The sequence below is a fragment of the Phaethon aethereus genome, assembly GCF_964289735.1.
Source record: "Phaethon aethereus genome assembly, chromosome: 20".
NCBI classification, from domain to species: domain Eukaryota; kingdom Metazoa; phylum Chordata; class Aves; order Phaethontiformes; family Phaethontidae; genus Phaethon; species Phaethon aethereus.
This window is the reverse complement of record NC_138596.1, coordinates 10,986,118-11,008,149: the sequence shown is the minus strand read 5'-3', so window position 1 is coordinate 11,008,149 and position 22,032 is coordinate 10,986,118. Positions and strand designations below refer to the sequence as shown.

Here is a 22,032-nt window from a genome sequence, read left to right as displayed (position 1 = left end):
TGCTTTAATAGAACTGCACTTATGATAGGAACAAGCCCATCTGTCATTCTGTACTTCATTTTGTTTTGAACAAGAATTTCCTTTTTAGAAGCTTCATCTGGCAACTTTCTGCTTTCCTTTGATTTCAGCTTTGAAAATCCCATTGTCCCATGTGCTTTCAAGTTCAAAGTATCCAGAAATATATGAGGGAATGTATTGTTCCTTCAGGAAAAGTAGCTCTCTGTATGCGCATCCTTCCAGATCTTCTGCTTCATTCTTTTATTTTTGCCTCCCTCCCTGCAGTTGTTTAAAAAAAAAAAAAAAAAAATCACACATCACCAAAAAACTTGCCTTACAAAGCTGTGATTTCTCTGCCCTTGAACCTCTCTGCATCAGCCAGATCTGTGCTGGTGCCTACCCAGCTCTGTTTTCTCTAAATTTACACATACACAAATCCTGGGCTACACTTCAAACACCCCTGATTCAAGCCGAGAGGAAACTCGTGGTGTGGTAGAGACTAGCTTTTTTTCTTTCTTTTTTTTTTTCCTAGCAGATATGGGCCCTGCTTTCCCAGACTTGTAGGAAGGAATAATATGACCATTTCAGTTTCTAGATCTGACGTTTACGTTTTTAAAATTCAGAATCCCTGAAAATGCAGTCAATTGTACCACAGTTGAAAGGGAGCTGAGCCTGGAGGTGTCCATGCAGTTCTCAATTCAGTGTTGGAACGTAGCGATTTGCAAACTTTGTTCTTGGGACTAAATTTTCAGGGTGCTTCAGGTTCTTTTCAGATTCTTCTGGGCCTGTGTCTGGTACCTCCATACAACTAGGTTAGGTAGCTGGTTAAAGGAGAGGCTGGCCTTGCTAGCGGAGGATGTTTTTGAAGGAACTGATGAATAGTACCTTAATCAGTAAGGTTTCATTTGCTGTACAGCTGCTGGTTGTAGGCAGCATGGAGGAAGCTTGGAGGTTGTGGTGTGGCTCACCAAGAGGCAGGCTTACTGCGGACAGATAGTTTTTTACTCTGCTAGCCGGCATTCCTTCACCTCACCTCTTGGTTCAGGAATTTGTGCCCTGTACACCTGCTTTGGAAGCATCTACCCTCTGGTGTACAATGTACAGTGCTTTAATTCTCATAAGACTGTTTGTCTTGTTTGCCTCAGAGCCAATCTTGAGCTGTCCATATGCAGAGAGAGAGGGGGAAAACGGTGTGCAAAACAATCTCCTTGTCATACTGTTAGTGTCATGCAGTGGATGCACTTCTGAATTTTAATCTATTATTTTACAAGGAATTCTCGAGTTGGTGAATGATGCTCATGAGTAATTGCTATCTTTGAAAGTAAAATTTCTCTCTGTGTTGATTCCACTTTTCGAAACGTGAACTATTTTCCCCATCGCTGTTGTGTTTTTCTCCATTTCAATACAGGAGAAAACATACTTCTAAGCAATCTGCCTTTATTAAGTGTATGGTGGGCATTCTTTTGTGTTGTGATCAGCTTTGTATTTGTTTCTGTACTGCTACCTATTTTACAGTTCGTTTCATGTGGGTTTGTTGTAGGTTTTACAAGCAATGGGGTATCCAACTGGTTTTGATGCAGATGTGGAATGTATGAGTTCTGATGAAAAATCAGATACTGAAGGTAAAAATGAAACAGTGTCTTCAATCTCAAGCAATAATACTGGAAATTCTACAGCTGACACCTCCGCTACCCTAGAGGTGAGTATGGCATTAAAAAGTACAAGTGATGGAGATGTGTGGGACTTGGTTCTGTGTTTTGGGGGGGTTTTCCTCTTCTCCCAGAAGAGGATGGTGTTTTAGCCAAGGTGGTGGATGAGGAATGAAGAGAGATTTTTCCAGTCTCAGATCTGCTGTAGACTTTGTGCCACTGTGGACAAATAACTGATCTTTGTGCCGCCTTTCCTCAAGTTTAAGGAGGGGTAGCCATCTTGTCCTCCTAAGACCATAAACTCTTTAAAAAGACAGGTGTTGTCTCTTCTAGTTAGCTTATGTATGGTCTTACAGTCGGGACAGCTCCATCTTGTTTGGTGCCTTTGGGCTCTAGTAACACAAATTTTACAATTTCTCTTTTGTAATAGAGGGTTTGTCAAAAAAGTATACCTACACAGATAGTATTTTAAAGTGACACACATGAAGACCAATGAAAATATAAACATTCATTAGGAGATATTAAGAAATGTAGAAGCTAATACCTGATGCATATTGAATACACTAGAAAATACTGCATTGAAAATGCTCCAATTTCAATATAATACACTTTAATTTTGGCACTTGTAACTGAAGTCATGCTGTAAGGAGCATGCTGTGCTTGTTTTCTCACTGAAGTTGTTGAAGTTATGGGAGATGGAGTATTCCTCAAAGGACAAAATTTGAGTAACTTTTAACTTTGGCTGAATGTCCCCAGGAATCAAGCTGTAATGGGTCTATAGTACATTAATTGGGTATTTTCTTAAATTATTTCTGGTATTCATTTCTTTTCAACATTGAAAAAACAGGAAATTTTAAACTCATGCTTAGATGTCACCCTTTTCACGCTTCTCTTTCTGATTTCCTTGACCAGTGTTCATAATTGCCACCAGGGATTTTAGAGAAGCATCTTATGTAAAGACTAAGTAAGAGCTTTAATTTGTATATTTGTTTGTCTGCCTGATAGCTCTGCGGCAAGCTCTCTGCGGGCTGTACTGATAAACCATTGTAGATCCCTACTTCATTTTTTGTTACAATGCTTTTTTCCAGGACTGCAGGGGGGGTTGTGCTGTAAATATAAGTAATTGTTCTGTTATTTGAATTTTTGTCAAGATGTTAAAACATTTCCTTCACTTGGAAGCCACTTAATTTCCAAACAGTGCGTAATCATGGACAACTTGATTCACATATGTATTTAATCCACTGCCACATTTCCAGACAAAGGAAATGGGGGGTACTTTATACTCAACAAACTGACCTGTTAATTTTCCTTTTAAATACACATTTATTATACTTTATCACAAAAGCGGGTAATATTTTAAGACAACCAAGATATTTCCCAAGCTGCATGACTTTCTGTTTCCATGTTTACACTTCTGAGACACTTTACTTTCAAAGGGCGGGTCCTGGTACTAGGACTCCTCATCTTTATCCAAAGTAAGTTGTTTTTGAAAACTTTGTTTTGATCCCTTTATCATCTTTTTCTTCATCAGTGAGTAGTCATTCGTATCTGTAGCTGAGTGCATTCTAATGCAGGCTGATATGCTGGTGCGCTGACATCTCAGCTTCACCTTCCTTGCTTCCTGAACAGTCACAGGTATTTCTGCTGAAACATGTGAACCGGGATATGAGACATCTTCAGTCGGAGCTCAGTAATGCCAGGACGTAATTAGATCGAGCAGCAGAGATGCGTGTAAGGCTGGGAAGGCTCATCTCTCCTTTCACTGATAAAGCCTTCGATTTCAAGGAACTTGACACCAGGGCCTCAGCTTCAGCTTTGGATACTGAGGGTTGAAACTCCAAGTGCAGGTGGTGTTATGTTCAGTGTTGTATAGACACAGACCAGGCCACGAGGACAGTGGCTTTCCCCAACAGAAATAAAGAGGGTGTGACTTCTTTCACAGTATTGTTTGTTCCCCTGCCATTCTTTAGAGACTACTTCCCGTCCGCTGTTTAGCGCAGGAGCGTGTTATACTGAAGCCAAGGCAGTGTTGCCTTTGATACAGGCCTGTTCCTGGGCAGCCTGCTGAAGCCTACGTGTCGGGAAGAACAAGGTTTTGCAGAGGCTTGTCACAGTGATAATGCAGGCATTCTCCCAAGTGGCTGCCCATGTGGCACTGTAAGGCACAATGCTGTAGATGTCTGTCTGCCTTTTGAAGAGATAAAGGCTCTAAAGCAACACCATAAATGTCTCTCTAGGTAAGAACTCAGGGTCCTATACTCACAGCAAGTGGCAAAAACCCGGTGATGGAGCTTAATGAAAAAAGAAGAGGTCTGAAGTATGAGCTTATCTCTGAGACAGGTGGAAGCCATGACAAGCGCTTTGTGATGGAGGTGAGTGAAGCAGAGTTACAGTTAGTAGGTGGTTTTATTAACTGTGCTTTAGTCTTTGGAGTTGCTTGCCACTACAGTGCAGATTTTTCTGTATTTTGCTTTTTGCAGTGCACATCTCTGATGTTTTCAGGGTTTTGTATCTCTTATTGCTGCTGTGATGATTAGACTGGGGAAAGGAATGTCTTTTATGCTTTAGGAAAATACAATGAGAATTAAAACTGGATTCTGACAGCCCCAAACTACATCATGTCTTGACATGAGGAGGAGGAGGGAAGTAAAAGATTTACAGCTTGACAAAGTATCTGATTTGCAAATTTTGCAAACATACTTGTTAACCCCATGTCAGTGACCTGACTTGAATCTCCTGTTGCCAGCTTACCAGTGGTATTTGGAATGGCTGTAGCAAAAGGTACACTCATTTGATTTCTTCCCCTACTTGTGCTATCTCCGAAGTAGCACTGGGCTCTAAAGTGGTATGAGGTAGCATCCCAGTTAAGCAATGTAGGTATGGTGTAGGCAAAGATGTTGGTATATAAGGCATGGACAGAGATGAAGGGAGCCTCAAATGATTCCTAAAATCCCTGTTTCCTGGTGGTATCATTCATGTGTTGAGAAGCTCAAACATATTGGCTAAATTCAGTATCCAACAGATAACGCTGGTCCTCTTTGAATTGCACTTGTAGCTTCCAGATTCCTAATACCTGCAATATAATGGTTCACAGGATCACTCATGTATTCTTTATCAGCTTCATAATCTAGAAGCAATAGAGATTTGTCACATAAAACACTGAGGGTTTTTTTTCTTACTACTGAAGTTTTTTATGGATGGCACATCATGATGCAGCATGGTATTCCCAAGGAGAAATACTAGGCATAAACTCATGTTTCAATTTTCAGGTAGAAGTAGACGGGCAGAAGTTCAGAGGTGCAGGCCCAAATAAGAAAGTAGCAAAAGCAAGTGCTGCATTAGCAGCACTTGAAAAACTGTTTTCTGGGCCTAATGCAGCAAACAACAAGAAAAAGAAGATTCTTCCACAGGTAAGAATTATTTGCTTTTTGGACTGTTCTTATCTGGGTTGTTCTCTGATACAGGAACTTCTGCAGGAAGCAAGTGATTTCAGTCTCTTGTTTTATGCACACATGTAAGATTTCTATTTTTATTCCTCTATAATACTTATTGTAGTATAACAATATAATCTGAGAGTTGGGACCATATTGTCGGAAATATAGTAGAAAGGGAGGTGCAAAGGAAGAGAGGTCCTGATTAGCTGGAGGAGATACAATTAAGGTCAGTGGCTCAACCAGTGATGGTGTGCGCATCTCTTGCGTTTCAGGCCGGAGCCATAGCGTGCATCATGTAAGATGCGCAGACTTAAGGGATAAGGCCTCTACCTGGCTATAAATGACTTAACTCTAGATTCTGGAGTAATCTGAGATTTTTGCACCTTTTTTGCAACTTTTCAACTTTTCAGATGAGCCATTTTGTTTCATGAGGAAGACTTGTATAATAAAAAGCTCCATCTTGTCCATTAGGCTTAGCAGCCACGATGATCTCTCAAATCTATTAAGATTAAGGCTGAACAGACCAGAAACTTATCAGCAGTGTTCCTCCTCCAGGGGACGACAGTCTGAACTAAATCCTGAGGATTACAGTTTGTATCTTTTTTTGTGCAAGTATGTTAGAATTAAGATTTTTCTTGTCACTTCACATTGGAGCAGAACATATAATAAAATACACATAAAATACACAAGATGACAAGTTAACTCTTATTTTTGTTTTTGTTCAGTAACTAGTAAGTCCTCTCCATTTCACTAAGACCTTTGGTTAGGAGTATTTCAGTTTCCATTACTGTAGTGAAAGTCTAGTAAATGAGAAAAACACTACCTCGCAAGATAATGTTCCACATGCAGTTAAGATCTGAAAATGACCTCTGATTCAGGGACTTCCTAAATTCTGAATTTTCTTTTTTTGTTGTTGTTCATGTGTTCTTTTTTCAGTAGGTCAATGATGGCACTAACTGCCAAACTTGTCTTCGAAATGCCCAGATTTGTATGAGTTTGTTTTCATAGGCAGTCAGGGCACCTAGTACAGCAAAGCAGCGCTCTGACACGCTGGGCAATACCAGTTTCTGTAACTCCTCGCTGTTCTTTCACTTGTAGGTGGAAACAATGGGAAAAGGAAGGAGGCATTCTAGTGAAGTAAGGTTAAAGCAGTCCAGTGTTGTCATGAGGTGGTTATTTGTTTTTGGGGTGAAACCCTTGCCCTGCTGAAGAAATGCTGGTTCAGAACAGTAGGAGAGAAGCAAAGACAATCTTGTAGATCAAGAGGGGAAGCTTGTAAGGAGGTGCGAAAGACAGGAGCGAGGCGCAGCAGAGAAAGGGTCAGAAGCCACTGGTGTTCGTGCATGCCCGTGCAACCAAAACTGAGGTGAAGAATGCGCAGTCTGACCACGCTGACTGCCAGGTCTGAGTGAAGTGAACGCGCTCCTGGACTCGGTGTGTACTGCAGTCAGTGACCTGGCAAGGGACTCGCTTGGTTTCTGTCAGTCAAATTCTTTAGGACAGTTCATATCCGTTCTCTATTCCACCTTTAAGAAGACTGGCGCATCATGCGTATTTAAAGAGATTTTTTTAAAAGGTGGTTCTTTAATGCAGATGGCCTTGTATTGCCAGCAACACTTTCACTTTCTGAATTGCTGTTTTTTATTACTCTGAGCAGACTAAAGGGGTTGTCAATACAGCTGTTTCTGCAGCAGTCCAGGCTGTTCGAGGCAGAGGACGAGGTGCTTTAACACGAGGAGCATTTGTTGGGGCAGCTGCTGCTACTGGATACATAACGCCAGGTAAGACATGACACTAATAGCGAACAGTTTCATTTTTGTCTGCTGGGGTGTTCTTTTCCACGTGTGTCAGTCACCTATGCAAGTGGTTTCTTCAGCTTTAATCATCTGAGATGAAGTAGAAGGGGGAATTCATGGGGCTTTAAATCAAGGAGCTGAAAAACTGGCAGTACCTGTCCTTCACGAGTGTACAACTCGAAGCTCCACGTGCACAGAGCACATGGTTATGGGCATAATGGCTTTCCTGGCTTCATTGTATGTCATCTTCATAGTTCACTGCCATGGCACAAATCCCAAAACTCTTTGTGCAGTCGGCAGGCTCTGGAGTTGCTGTGCTTCCAGAAACCTTCTACATGAATTGTGCATGTGAGCACAGCATCCATTAGTAGCTTCTGTGGTGGCCAAAAAAAAAATCAAAAAGAAAAGAATTTCCGTTCAAACTCTGGCTGTTGTTGATTCATCATCCATGCTGCACTGTTCTGATTAGCAGAAACATCCAAGGGCCTTCTGGTTCACTTTTATCCTTGGTGCTTACCATACAGGGCAGGTGAGTTAGTAATCAGGTTATCTCATTGCGGATTCCTTAGGGAGCAGGTTTGCAACCATCAGAAACAAAACTGTTCCAGCTTGAAGAGCTGAAGTGCTCAGCTACTACTGGCTGGTACAAAATAACATAGGGTTTTATGTTGTGTTGTTTTGTTTTTAATATGACAGGCATATAGAGCATAAGGTGTTAAAATGTAAATGCAATAAGATTTTAAAGGAAATGTTCACTTTCTCATTCCCCTTTTCGAACTGCACCGTTATTTGTTACTCTACAACATGTCTGAGGTTTGCAGGTGACATGTGAAGGGAATCTAGACATTGTTTTTACTTCGAATAAGAATCACAAATTTGTCAAAATGAGATACTGGAGAATTCTTAGTCAAAGCAAATCCAATAGCTTCCCAAAAATAAAACATATTCCTTGTGCTCAGGTTTTCAGATTACAGCGTGAGCTCTAATTATACCCTTCAGCAGTTCACACATGCTAATAGCATAGCCCTGTTGCTTGGTAGTCTTGCTTCCTGGCACAGTCCACAGCATGTCGTCTTCATTGTTCCTGTATGTTGATGTAATTATAAATATTAAAAAACAGTAATTCATTTTTAATAGCTGTTAACATTGTTTTTGGAACTGTCTTTCTGCCTGAGGAGTCATTTATGAGACACTTTAACCTGCCAGGGGCATGCTTCTTGCCAGCATGGAATTACTCCAGAAATAGGTTTAATTTCCCAGTCGCTGTAGTTGTTAAGCTTTTATTGGCCTTGGCCTTCACAGATTATTTCTCTTCATCCCCTATTCTCAGAAATCTCTTGCTTTTTGTGATGGACACAAGTGATCCCACCAGAAAAAAAAACCTGTAAAGCCTTCAGGAACTACTGAGATGTAGTAACCAAGATTGGTGTTACCACTGTTGCTTTTTGTCCCACTCTAGAGCCGTGCTTAGCTCTTTGGGGAAAAAAAGATACTGTTCTGTTTGCCTCTAGGTGTTCACATGGCCTTTGTGAAACCTTCTTTCGTGTGTTAGAAATGGCAGCGAAAGCAGAATTCACAGGAGCTTTACTGATGATGATGTGGTATCTGCCACAGGCAGATTCCCCTCTTTATAATGGAAGTTAAGGAAAATGACTGTTCTCTGCCTTAGACTGTATTTGTATTTTAGGAAGAGCATACGCAAGTATGGGATGTCTGCCTGGATCATGCCAACTCCATGCTCTGACAGTACAGACTTGAGGGCTTCAGCTGAAAGCAAATGCTAGGGAAATGAAATACAAAACTTAATTCTTTGATGTTGAGGCTTAAGAAAGTCATTGGGTAGCTTGTTCTTCAAGCTACCAGGTAGGAGGATTTTAGTGTTTTCAGCAGTATTTGTATGTATTAGTGTGAGTTTGTTTTTTCTGTGGTCCTGCTTCACAGGTGTGTTGGTGTGCAAATACTGATCGTCTTCCGATACTGTAGGAAGTGAAACCCATCCCTTATCTGTTTATATTGCAGGCTACGGAGCACCGTATGGGTATAGTACAGCTGCGCCAGCTTACGGTATGTATAGCCCAATAATTAACAAATTAGAAATGATATAGAAACTGTTGTGGCAGTCCAAATATGGCAGTCCGAGGAGAAACTCAAAGAGATTAAACCTCATAAACCATGACAACACCACCACTTTGATGCCATAACCTTGTGGTTCTTTTTTGGTTGGAGTAGCTTTTTTGCCTATGCTTTGCCTGATTTGTGGAAGGACTGCTTGTTCTAATTGCCTGTTCCCTTTCATACTGAAACTGAATTGAAGTAGTTTTCTTACTTTTTACAGCCAATCTGTGCTCCATTCAAAGACTACCGAAGGGCCTATTTCAGCATCTCTGACACATATTTATCTAAATGGCATTACAGTATCATTGGCAAAGTGTTTGTCCCCAAGTGTAAGTGGCTTGTGGACAAAGCTCCCTTAATGCTGTCAACTCCCTGAAGTCCATGTGCATATACACCTACCCCCACGCCCCTTGCAGGCTAAAACACTGCTGCTTGAGACAAGCAGAATGGTTTTTGTGTAGATTATACCATTAGCAATCAGATTGCAAGGAAGCTAGGACATGGTGATTTGCCACACCACTTTTTACTAAGAAACACAGTGATATTAGGCTGGCAAAGCACTGGTTTCATGAAGATTGTAGAACAAACTAATAATTGGAGAACTACGACGGAAGGGTTTTCCTTAACTCAGCTTCTCCCTACCCACTGGCTTTTTTTATGCTAGACTAACAATGCATACCTCTAACCGGCCCTTTTGGTTACTTTGAATGAGGTTTATGTGGCAATGGGAGCACAGCACTTTGGAGTCAGTGATATGTCTTGGCACACAAAAAGTGAGCCCACCAGCAGCAGTCCCACTCTCCCCTCCTGTCACAGGGACTGGGTGAAAGCCTGCTACTCAAGTGACAAGTTGAGTGCCTTTCAAGGCCTGCAGTTTTTTTATGGGAAGCTAAGCCTTCAATTTGCTATTACTTTTGTAGCTTTTGCAATACTTGTTCCTCTAAAATTTCTATAGCTTGGGCAATACTAACTCCCCTGATAGCATTCTAAGAGTTAAAACTATTTTGAAATGTTGATTTCATTACTGTCTTTTAGAGGTATGAGCAATAAACACTGGAGGAATGCTGCTGCTTTATTGAAAATACTCACTTTGCTTGACTAAGACCAGCTGGTCCTATTCTGTACTCCTGCAGTGGAAAGGGGATGGAGAATGGGCCCACGGGCTGCACTCAGTGTGGAGTTCTCCCTTCAAAATTGAAGCAAACCTCTCTAGTTTTAGAGCTCCCGCCCTACTGACTGGCCAAGTACTTTGACAGAACTGCAGTACTGTCCCATTGAGTGCACTCTGTGTGGTGTCATTTGTCTTGCATTACACAAGGAACAGCTACGTGTTTTCTTAAGAAAAAACAAAAGGAAATTTAGTTTAGGGCTTACTTCCTGCTATGGATTTTTTAAAAATCCCTTTGGTTCTTTCCAAGCAATAGTCACAGACTCTAAGATAAGTGGTATCTGCATGTATGTATTTTACAAGCAGTGACACACAGTGACATAAGAAGAATCCCTTCCCTGCTGAAGAATACAATTGTTACCAACTTTCCTTGCAGCTTTTCCCGCTTTTTTCATTCATTCCTTCTGTTTTGTGTTTTTTCTCATGATGCCTATTTTGGGAGCTGGATTTCAATCACTTAGCTGTGTATATGTGACATATCACTGACTTCAAAGCATTGTGGAATTGAATGCCCCCATTTTTCACATAAAGAGTTTCTGTTTTTAATGTCTTATGATTGTGATGCGAAGTACTGGGATAATGCTTTCTGGCTGTAAGGTAGACATGTCTCTTTGTAAGCTGTTGCATGTTGGGAAACTTCACTTTGATCATCTGGTGCTCTGGAATACCTGCTGTTGCTGCTTTGTGATTTCTAAATGGATACATAGGTTAAATACTAGAATCTAAATAGGCCGGATTAAAAAAAACAAACAAACATTTAATTGTGCAGAAGTTTGTGAGGCCACAAGAACTCTATAATAATCATGAAATCAGGCAGATATTAATCTTTCCAGATTTGCCACTTCAATACAGGAGAGGAAATGCAGAATAATGAAGCAGATGCAGAATTTACTGTAGGTGCTTGATTTCTGGCTGACCTACCTGGATGCTTATCAAAACTGCTGAACAGTCTCCCTGTGAATTCTTTTATGCACAGCAGTGCCTGTTTAGAATATCTGCAATTGTAGCTGGCCTGTGCAATTAACTCACGAGCACAGAATGAGATAGCAGAGATTAATTATCATAAAGATTATGAAGCAGAGCTTCAAGTCCAAATACACACTCTGCTTTTGAGAATATTGCTTACTTCAATTTTACCAAATACCAGGACAAAAATACAAGCAAACTTTAAGCTAACCATCTGTTTGAAATAGTGCCAAGTGTTGAAGTGTTACTGTTTATGGGACTCTGCACCCTAAAATCACATTGACTGACTGATCTGGAAAAGGTTAATGAGAACACTACTGTAAGCTCTTATCTGACTTTCTTGGATCACTGAACTTATTTGGAGTCCTCTCCCTTTCTTCTCTCTGTAGGTTTACCCAAGAGAATGGTTCTGTTACCAGTTATGAAATTCCCAACTTATCCTGTTCCCCACTACTCATTCTTTTAGCAAATGGCAGAAGCTAATTCCTATTGATTGAACAACACAGTACAGTACAGAATGTTAGAAGAAAAAAAGCCTTTTTATCCTGTTTTCTTTGAACACATACTTGAGCAAAGTCATTTGTAAAGAAACATCTTTTTCCTACTTTTTGATTTTAACAAAATGCAAATTTAGTTCTCTAAAACTTGAAAAAAATGTTCTGTGAAATGTTACCTCATTTTCAAATAACTTATACCAGCCTTCTGTTATAGGGAAGAACTAGAAGCTTAAATCTTACGTTTTAAATGAAGTATCCGATTATGTAAAATTAAATTTGTGAAGGATGTATAGAATATAAAACACTGATCACAAATAAACTGTTTTGTTGTAACACAAGAGTACTGCCTGTTTCCTAATGCAGTCACAGAGATTCAGTTAATGACCTGTACTTGTTGTAGGGTTATTAAATGCAGGGCATAGTTCTTTAAAAAAAACAAAAATTAAAAATTTAAAAAAAAAAAAAAGAAAAACAAAAAACCACACAATAGAAACTTTACAGTTAACATTTAACTTTGTAAATATTATGGTGTGTAATAAACTTAGTAAAATATGGGTTAAAATATTGTTTTATCTTATTTTTTTATAGTTAAGCATCAGTACCTGAGTTTCCTTATAAACTTCAAGATCAGCATACTGTAACTGATTTTTAGACACAGTCTTAATTATCCAAGAAGGCTTTCCACTTGTACACAAAATACTGAAAAACAAACGAAACAAAGGGAATTAATCTTAGGCTGTCTCTCTGTATTAGGTTACATTCTGTGAAATAAGTATTAAACAAAGGAAGTTAGCACAGAAGGACTCTTGTTACGTAGTTACAGGGATACACAGTTAGCCCGTATTGCCCAGAGAAAGGACAACAATAATGTTACAATCAAGTTCTTTAGAGCTCAAAAGCTGCTTGTTTTCCTTTCTTTTCTGTTTTTACAGAAAAAAAGAAAAAAAGAAAAAAATAAATTGTACTTGTTCTTGTGGCCTTCTTCACTTTTAAGATTGTCTGCCCACCCTTGATTTTCCATCCACCATTTCTACAGAAAGCATTTTAGTTGTCAATCTTGTATTAAAATAAGGGTTCTCCTTTTCCCCCTTACATTTATAAGAATCTAAAGCAGCAACAAGGTCCCCATGAAAACTTGCTATTTAATTGTCCCAGTTCTTGTTGAGTGCTGCTGTGAAAAGTGACACACTTCAGCCATAGGCCAGTACTTTTCTAAGAGTTGGTGCTGAAACCGCGAGCATCTCCTTTCTGCTGAGGAGGGTGTGCACCTGTCCGAAATTGCAGGACAGGCCCCAGCTCCACGCTGCCTCCACGTACGGTGGAACTGCTGGGGGCTCGAACGGGGGAGTCGGGTAGTCTTTATTAAGGTATCACCCTACAAAATAAGCAGCATTGTTGGTTGCACTTCTCTACTCAGACCTCACCCATTGCTTTTCAGTAGGTTTTAGTTCGTGCTCTTTTAAAGACTGCCTTTGTACACTCCGTTCTCCAACAGCCTCTGCTGCTGACGCAAGGGGAGCTTTATATGTGAAGAGGGTGTAAGAATGGTGCTTAAGGCAATGTAAAGTTCCTCCTTCCCTACGCCCCCCCTACAGGGAAAGAAATATTAGAAAAGCTTAATAAGGGGTGACTTATATAACAAGCTGCTTTTCTTGGAATTAACTGCAGCTGTTATTCTTAAGCTAAGTATTTGTGCTTAGGAATGTGTTTGTATCTTAAATGGTTTTTTTTCTGCCGTAGCTCTTGCTTTCGTTTGGCGTTGGTGGTACTTTAATAAAAAAATGTAGATTGACACGTAGTGGTGAGCCTGCTGTTGTCATCCATGTGTTAGTGCTGAAATAAAGAGCAGGGTCTTGGGGGTGTAGTCAAATTGAGTGGTGCTCATAAATCACTGATATATTTTGCTGGCCTATGGATGAAAGGAAGCCATCACGGAGCAGAAAAAGCATGGCTGATACAAGCCCATTTTTGTTAATCAAATACTCATTAAAGGAATCTTTCCTCTGTACACATTTCCCCCCTGCCTCTTTTGGAGTTCCCCTGATTGGCAACTGTTTGTGGGTTTTTGGGTTTTAGGTTTTTTTGTTGTGTTTTTTTTTTTTTTAATCCCTAGCTTTGTAAAATTTCAAACAAAATATTCTCTGAACTAATTCTATGTGATGAACATTCGTAAGCCAAATAACTAGTTCTTATTTCAAAAACAAGGAGGGCGCTATGCTCTTTTCCAACATGATGGCAGTCATTTCAGATGATTTATAGAAGTCCTTTTTTTTTATTTTTTGTCATTTGTTGGGAGTTACTAACCACATTGTAAACTTGCCCCCTTGCTGCATATTTTACATTTCTCTGCTTTACTGAAAATATGAATGAGCTGTCAGTTCTTTGTTTAGAAAGTGGTAACCTTGGAAGTGTTAGATGTTTCAATACCTTCAAAGAATTAAGAGTGCCCATTTTACAATGAAAATTCCACTTGCAGCTGAAAGAGCAGAGAAATTTAAATGGAGCTTTAGCTTCAGCCAGTCTCTGAAATTAACGTGAAGTTTTTGCTTCTCTGCTCTTTTCCCACTGTAGGTGGTTTTTTCATTGACAGTCCCTATTGCCAGCCTCTCAGCATCGCACCTTTTATTATTCACTTGGGCCCTCAAGATTTCTTCTCTGACTTCTAGAACCATCAGGTTGTGTGGCTCGAAATGGCATTTTGTACATGTCTTAAAAGCAAGAACAAACGTGGCTCGTTTTGAGGTTTCTCAACTTCAGACATGGAATCTGAGCTTTTTTCCTTTTTTTTAAAGTGTTTTTCTCACTTCTTGAACTTCGTTCCATTTAATGAAAAGCAATACTTACTCCAAGCCACAGTCCTTTCTTTGGGTACATAGCAATAGATGTGTATATACTTCTTGTTATGTCTTTGCACTAGAAGGGAAAGACTGGTGTGTTGGGGGGGGATGAAAGACAAACACCAAAACAAGAAATGAAACCTTGCAGAGTGCCTGCTTTAAGCAGTGAATCCTGCATTTACTCTCACTATTTAAGTACTTCAGCATTTTAATACTATGACTGTATTTGCACGTTTCCTATAAAAATTGCTACAAAAATTTGCAATGGTCACTCTTGAAGCAGTAGTGCTTTGCACCATTGTGCATGTCAGCAGACATGAAATGTAGCAAAAAGGCAAAAGAAAAAAAATATATTTTTCCAAAATCTAACTAAATGATATATTCTCTCTCTCTTTGTCTCTTCCCCATATTGTTAGTATAAGGCACAAAAAGGGTAGGCCTGAACTTGACTTTCAAATGGATTGCTTTTGTGTGTCTCAAAATCACCACCAAATGACAGGAAAACATCGTATTTGGTAAACCACCAGTTCATTAAAGCTTTGCTGCTCTAAATTTACTGAGGTTTTTTCCTCTTAAATACTGTATGTTGGTATTTTGAGACTGTGAATCAGCAATAACTGAAAGGTGAATGTTTTTTTTAAAATGGTATTGGAACATCTATATGTTGCAGCTTAAGACTTTTAAGCAGTTTTCAGCAGGTTAATACCACTTTATTCTCATTCTCTCCGGACCTTCATAGCCATATGCACTTGTATAAAATAAGCAGAAATGTAGTGACTGTAAGCTGAGATCGTGATATAAAAGGTAAGAGATTTTACTTTCAGCTTAAAGAATATTTTTATTGCTTTTTTCTAAAAAAAAAAAAAAACCTCATATACCTGTGAAAATCTTGTATATGGCACGTTTTTATTATGTCATGTTTAACTAAATGTTTAAACAGGTAATTCATAGGTCTGAATTCCAACTTTGTATTTTTCAAAGCCACTTCAAATATTCCAGTTTCAGTTAAAAAAAGAAAATATTACTTAACACTTTGAAGAAATTGTTTGGTTTTATCAACAGACTGTTCTCCTTCAAGTATTTTTCTCTTGTGTAGCATAAAAAGCTGTATTGATACTGCTATGTGTCAGGCACTGCATTCCTTGCGTACCTGTGGAAAACATTTGGGTAGATACCAAAGCCATGGCCTGCACTGAAAGCTGTACCATGGTTGTAGGTACGTGGAATAAAAATTGGGAGTGGAATGTGTGGTATTATCTACCTAATACAGACAGAAATTATTTCCCTCAACTATTAAAACTAAACTCTAAATGAAGAATGAAAGACTTTGATATTACAGTTAAAATCTGCAGAGATCCAATTACACTAGGCCAAATTAATTCATGAAGCAGCCAGGTTTGCTTTCCTCTTGTGGGTGCAGTGGGAGGAGAGGAAGGCCGGCAGGCAGTGATTTAACTCTGCATGAATAATTTGCTTAACTGTGGTTTTCTAAAGCTAGAAATTAGGATACAGCCATCCATAAGTAACTCTTTTCAATTCTGTAGTAAATATTTAACAAATACTTTATTTGGATTTAAAAGAGTTTGGATTATGACCTATATGGTGCACATGATATGTGTAGTTTTAAAATACTAGGGTTTTTTTTAATTTGCCTTTATATAACCTTGCGTTACGCAAAGTTGCATAGTACAGTGCTGCATTACTGCAGTACTTGCAGTACTTGAAGTTGCTGGAAACAACTCTTTTTATAGAAAAACGGTTAAAAAAAAAAAAGGGGAGGGAGTTGATGTATTAGCATTTTAGGGTCTCAATTCAGAGATGAAAGCATAAAAACAACCCTGACTGATCACAGTTTATACTGGTGTAAAACAGGAAAACACTTGGTACGGAATATGTAGTAATATATCAGGCCCAAAGCTTGTCGTTTTGCATCCAAATATAACAGCAAAAATAAACTGTATTTCATTTCAATATTGGAAACATCAAATTCAGTAAATAACTGCATGTGTAGATTATCCATAACTCAGGATATGTCTGGATAGAATTCATGGGCTGATACAGAAAAATAGCTGTTAAATATAGTTAGCTTTGCTACTGTTGGCAGAAAGCTGATCTTGCAAGCAGCCTATATATTTGCACCTGGGGAAATGAACTTAAGGAACTGTACCAGTGACTTGCCCATGGAAGCACATAACCATTTGATTACATTTGCAGGTGCAATTGATGAACCATCAGAATGTCCTTCCCATTTGGTGGTGCAGGTTTTCATCTGCTGTTATCTTCAAGGTGCAAACTTGGGGCTTGGTCTGAAGCTCACTTAAAATTCAGTTAGTTCTTTCAGCCTGTCAGGCTAAGCAGTCCTGATAGCGGAGCAGCAGGCTGCTCTGTTTCCTTCGGAAGATAGTATTTTATATGTGTCAAGGCAATGTTAAGGTGCATTATAATAAACTTCTCTCGAGTATTCCTTTCTAAGCTTAACTGATGTCAGTCTGACAAGCACTGTCCAGTTCAAGGACTGATTAATAAAATGTCTTGCTGACTCTGATCTGTTTCTTTGTGGCCTCTACTTGGCAGCTTTTAATCCATCTGTATTGGTTTCTACCACAACTGCTTTGACTGTGAATTTCTGTATTTTTCTGTCATTACCCTTTTAATTCTTACAATCCTGTAAAAAAGCATTCCACTCTTCTGCATTTTTTTTAAATTCTCACTTTGTTGGATCCCTTATCACTGAAAAGATACTGAATTTCTCTGATACATTTTTGTTCGTAATGCAAGTCCTTATGTCCAAAATTTGTCCCCTTGCCTTTGCTGCACCCCTTCTCAGTAGGACAGGCACCACTTCCTGACGTGCAAAAAACACAGTGTACTTAAGAATCCTAAATCCTTGTTTTTGCAGCCACTTGGAATCACTAAGATCCTAAGGTGCAAGGCTGCCTAGGAACCTCTCTCGTGGACAGTGGAACTTGAGCAAAACATTCCTGTGTATTGAAGTGTCACAGATGTAGGCTCCGTAAGTGCCTAATATATTGGCATTTAAGAGAGCAGTTAAATTCAACAGTAGGTTTTAACCTAACTGAAATACCAGGCTCTTATCTGATGAGTAATTTGGGTAACATCTGCTTGATCAATGTTGTCACAAGCACTGTTTTGCTAAGGCAGAACTAGAAACTCCTTTCTTTTACATAATACTTCCAGGTTTCCTTTTAAAAGCCTTCTCACAGAAGCATGGTCTGAAGTACCTTTTCTGTGAGATTAGAGGTCCATTTTACAGCTACTGAGCTTTATACTTCTGGGTATACCTAACAGCCAAATATGTAAACCTGGTTCTGTATGGTTTGTGCAGCTGCTAGTATCATTGCCTGTTTTGTAGTACCTTTTCAGTGAAGCAGAAATGTTACTTTATAGTTTGAATTTCTGGTTCATGGAAAAGAACTCTGAAAAAGTTCCTTCTGATTAGTACATATATAAATAGGATACCAGGGAAAGTCTGTGCCTGTACACTACCCACCTCAACTCTACTTTAACTAACCAGATGACAGTGTGTATTTTGGGAGATGGTATCTGGCACTTAAAGGATTGAAAGATGCCAGAGCTTTACAATGAAGAGTTGACCTGTTTCATGGGTTACCTGTATTGGAGGTGGATGGCATTGCCATTGACTTTGGAAGAACAACTGTAAGCTTCAGTGGTCTGCTGGGTTAACATTGAGGAAAGTGAGGCTATTTACAGAATGAGGATAAAACAGACTGTTCCAGTGTTACAAGCGCATTTGTTTGCATTTAGCTGCCTTGCATACAAACCCCTAATCAGGCAGGTACTTGCTTTCCCCTTCTACCAGTTTGGGTTTCAGGGGACCACATGAGGGAGAAATGTATGTATAACCAGCCTGCTGCACTGTGTGACTGGTGTCCAAGGTGCCCATGCAAGACAGCAGTCCTCCTTGGGCCATCTCCCCTTTGGAGAATTTCATCCCAGTTGACTTCTTACACAATTGTAGCATTGGTGTAAGAGCAGCATTGATATGACCTTGCTGTGAGGTCATAGATCCTAGAAGCAGTGTTTTCCTTTGTTTTGAAATAGGTGAAAGCTAGACAGAAGTCTTTTTTAGCAATTTGTCAGCACATGACTTCAGAAGACACCTGGTGTTATCATATGTATGATACAAATCAGCAGGTAGCTCCTCTCCAAAAGTGCACAGCTCTACAAGGAGTTGGAACCCTTAAGTACTGTGTACTGCTAACCATACCTCAGCATTTTTCCTCCTGATGGGTGAGTGGCAGATGGAATGCTTGTCATTTTCCCAGATATGCAGCTGTAAATTTTGAAGAAATATGGTATTTAATAAAGTAGGACTTCAGTCTTACTTTGCCAGCCATATGAGATTTCTCTGGGCATGTTCTGTCTAGAGAAGGTTTTAAGGCAACCAGATTGGTCCGGAGGGCTTGGCTAGCTGAAAGCATGGTACATGATGCTTCCTGCCATCATGTTCTCTCTCTCTGCCAGTGCTTGCTGTCTTCCTTAAGCACGCATTCAGGAGCTGGAACATGGTGACCTTATTCCTGGGAACTGTGCCACTTGGATGGAGGGAGGCCAGCCTGTGCTCATGAAGGGAATGTGTAACATGCAGCCTCTGTTGCCCAAGCAATTTCTGTTGGACACAGTGCACAATCCAACCGTCACAAAGGCAGTTTAGTGCCTGGGTAGGTGGTTCCTAATCTGTCTAATTTGCTGTCATGTAGCCAATGTGACTTAATTAGATGATTCAGCAATTGTCATGGCTCCCACTTATGTACTGTAAACCCTGCTGCTGTGACTTTCACTGCAGTCAAATACCTTTGCTTCTGTGAATTCTGCCCTTCCCTGCCTTTTCTGATCACCTTCTAGCATTCCAGTAAATAACTGATTCTCTCAAATTATGGTATTGTTATGTAGAAGTCTAGATTCTTAAAAACTTTTAATCAGCCTATGAAAAGCTTCAGAGAAACAAGTTTTACTACAAATATTTCAACTGATTCTTGTGCCAAGGGACTATTTCTACTCATTTACAAAGATCTGTGAAAACTACTCTGGTATTCTGATCTCTGGAGACTGGGATTCTTTTCTGAGAACATTTGCCTTCTGGTAGGAAAAAGATTTAAAGTGTGTCTTACTCAATAAGAGACTATGCCTTCTAGCCACTGAAAGAACTTAACTGGGGAAAAGTGCACAAATCTAAAACTATTTGAGGCTTTTTGCTTTCATTGAACTATTGAGAACAATTTCCCTGACCACAAGTTCCTCGTGTAATTAGGAAGTAGAAAATGAAGGCAGAGTGGCATTAAGATTTTTCAAGTGGTCTAGGAAAAAAAATCTCCCATTTGCTGGCTGTTTCACTATGGGACATGAATCTCTCACTTCTAAAACTCTAAGATAGCAATAAACATGAGCAGCTTTAACTTGCCATCCCTGATCCAGTCCCAGCAATGTCCTTGCAGAGTGAGCCTGGCAGTCCCTGTCTTTTCAGTCACCAGGACCCTGAAAGAAAGTGTCCCTTGTTCCATTTTTAATTCTGCATCTGTACTTCTGAGAGTCCATAGATCTTCACAGTCTAGAGGTGGGATTTGTGAACATCTCTCCAGTAATGTATAAATAAAGAGCAAGCAAACAATACAGTATTTCAGTCTTTATTCAGCAAAATTACAAGTTTCCCTCTGCCTCTTTTGCTTGGTAGGCTAAGATACAATCATTCAGTATTAGAACTTCTTGCTTTTAGCTAAATTCTCTGTGGGCAGTTGCCTGTTACTTAATCAAGGGAAAAGTATGTCCCAGCTTCAGATGAGTTCCAGGTCACAGAAGCAGCTTACAAAAATGGCTACTATTTCTGGTGGCTCTGGGAAACAGCACAAGAACTCTGTTGCAGTGGATTCTTTTGGATACATGATGAGATATGTAAATAGGAAGTTCAGATTATATTTCTCAGTTGTTAAGCTGACTAAGACCTCTCCTCTCTGACATCTAAAGAATGAACATGAGCTCTGCTGGACTCACTGAGGAGTTCTGTTAAGAACAGTTGTACTGTCTTAAAAAACAGTAACTCAGCTTGAATGTTCAGGGCACAGGCCCTCTTGTGCTTCCTGCTGAATAAATCTATTGAAAAATGAGGTACTTTATTGATTTGTTTAAAGCAAAGCAAAGGGATAGTGTAATTGCATCGGCTATGTATAGTACATGAGACAGCTTGTTTAAGAGCTCATTCATTTCATTCTTCTGTTTTAGCACATCTAGTTTGCTGTGAATCTGATCCTTACTGTGAAGTGGAAATTCTGGTAATAGTCATTTTAGAGCAATTCACTGGACAAACTCAGCACTGAAGTCCTATGCCTATGGATTGTGGCTGCAGTTTTCACCCATACTTTCTTTTTAACATTAACAACTTAAGCTAGTAGTTATGCATTTGACTTTAAGAGAATTGTCATCAAAAAGCTGTTTTATTACTTAACCCCAGAAGTTATGTCTCCGTAGCTTTGTCTCATCTAAATCCATACCTATTTATGTCCAAGTTTTCTAGTGCTCCTCAACCACCTTCCTTTTTCCCCATCCTGCTTATAGAAATGGGACTGATTCAGTTGTTTGTTTGTAACTATGTTAAAAATAATACAAAAGCATGAGTAGGACACATACGCCTGTTCCTCTAGTCTGGGGTCTTCTAGGAGAAAGGGTGCTTTGTCCAATACTGTGTAGGCAATGCAATGCCTTACTAAAAGTAGCTGTGTGAGTTTTGTAAGAGAAAAGTTCATCATAGTAGGAGATTTAAATTTAGCAAAGTGGGGGTTTTTTCCTCCAACTCTTGTGGCTGCATGAAACATTCTGACCACGTGTTTACCTTGACGTTTAAGAGGAGCTGAGTGTCCAAAAGTGGTATGTGGAGATGTGCAGTTCTACAGCAAATTTCTTCTTCTGGATGCTGTTTTATCTTGTATTTGGTGCCTTAACTCTGTACTATCTAAGCTTATATATACTGCACCACAGGCAGTTTAAGTGTACTTTGAAAGAACCCATCGAGCCTAGTCTACAGAAACTGTTGCAAAGACTGAAGCTGCCTCAGTGGGAGAGTTCTCTTCCATGTTTAATTAATAATCAATTGATAAAGAAGACTTGCAAGAATTTAAAGAACATATAAAAATTTTGACCACAGATTGAGGCCAAATTTATCTGATTTCCAACTAATTAAAGGTACAGTCTCCTCTATGCTGTGTAAGTAAACAACATCAATGTTTTACAGCTAGCCAGAAATGCACATTTAGTAAAACCTCTGGACTGTTACCTCTACTAGAACAAATTATACTAATTCTAAAAGGCAGTGAATGTAATTGGCTATCCTTCATTCAATGGTACAGGGGAGCTGGAATGAGTAACAGGTGCAATTAATTTTTAATTACAAATCAGCACATGGACTTAAGCCTCATTCCTGCCTCTTACCTGGATCTAGAAGCTCTAGGTGCCTTATGCTGTTTTGCAGTTCGCGAGGTGTAGTGCAGCTTCTACTTGAACACACGCTTGCTGAATGTATCTGGTCCTGGCAGAATGGACT

The 22,032-nt window shown here is 39.5% G+C and overlaps 1 protein-coding gene across 1 annotated transcript in view; it reads left to right on the top strand.

The window, feature by feature from the left end:
• The window catches only part of STRBP (spermatid perinuclear RNA binding protein), a gene marked incomplete at its 3' end in the record, with an annotated part of 29,781 nt that extends 18,190 nt beyond the window's left edge, over positions 1-11,591 (top strand). The window contains exons 11-16 of the mRNA XM_082009034.1: positions 1,538-1,696; positions 3,884-4,018; positions 4,916-5,056; positions 6,738-6,861; positions 8,896-8,940; positions 11,515-11,591. Of these exons, the coding sequence (XP_081865160.1) occupies positions 1,538-1,696; positions 3,884-4,018; positions 4,916-5,056; positions 6,738-6,861; positions 8,896-8,940; positions 11,515-11,591 (681 nt within the window). The remainder of the gene's footprint in view (positions 1-1,537; positions 1,697-3,883; positions 4,019-4,915; positions 5,057-6,737; positions 6,862-8,895; positions 8,941-11,514) is intronic.
• Positions 11,592-22,032: the final 10,441 nt, after the last annotated feature.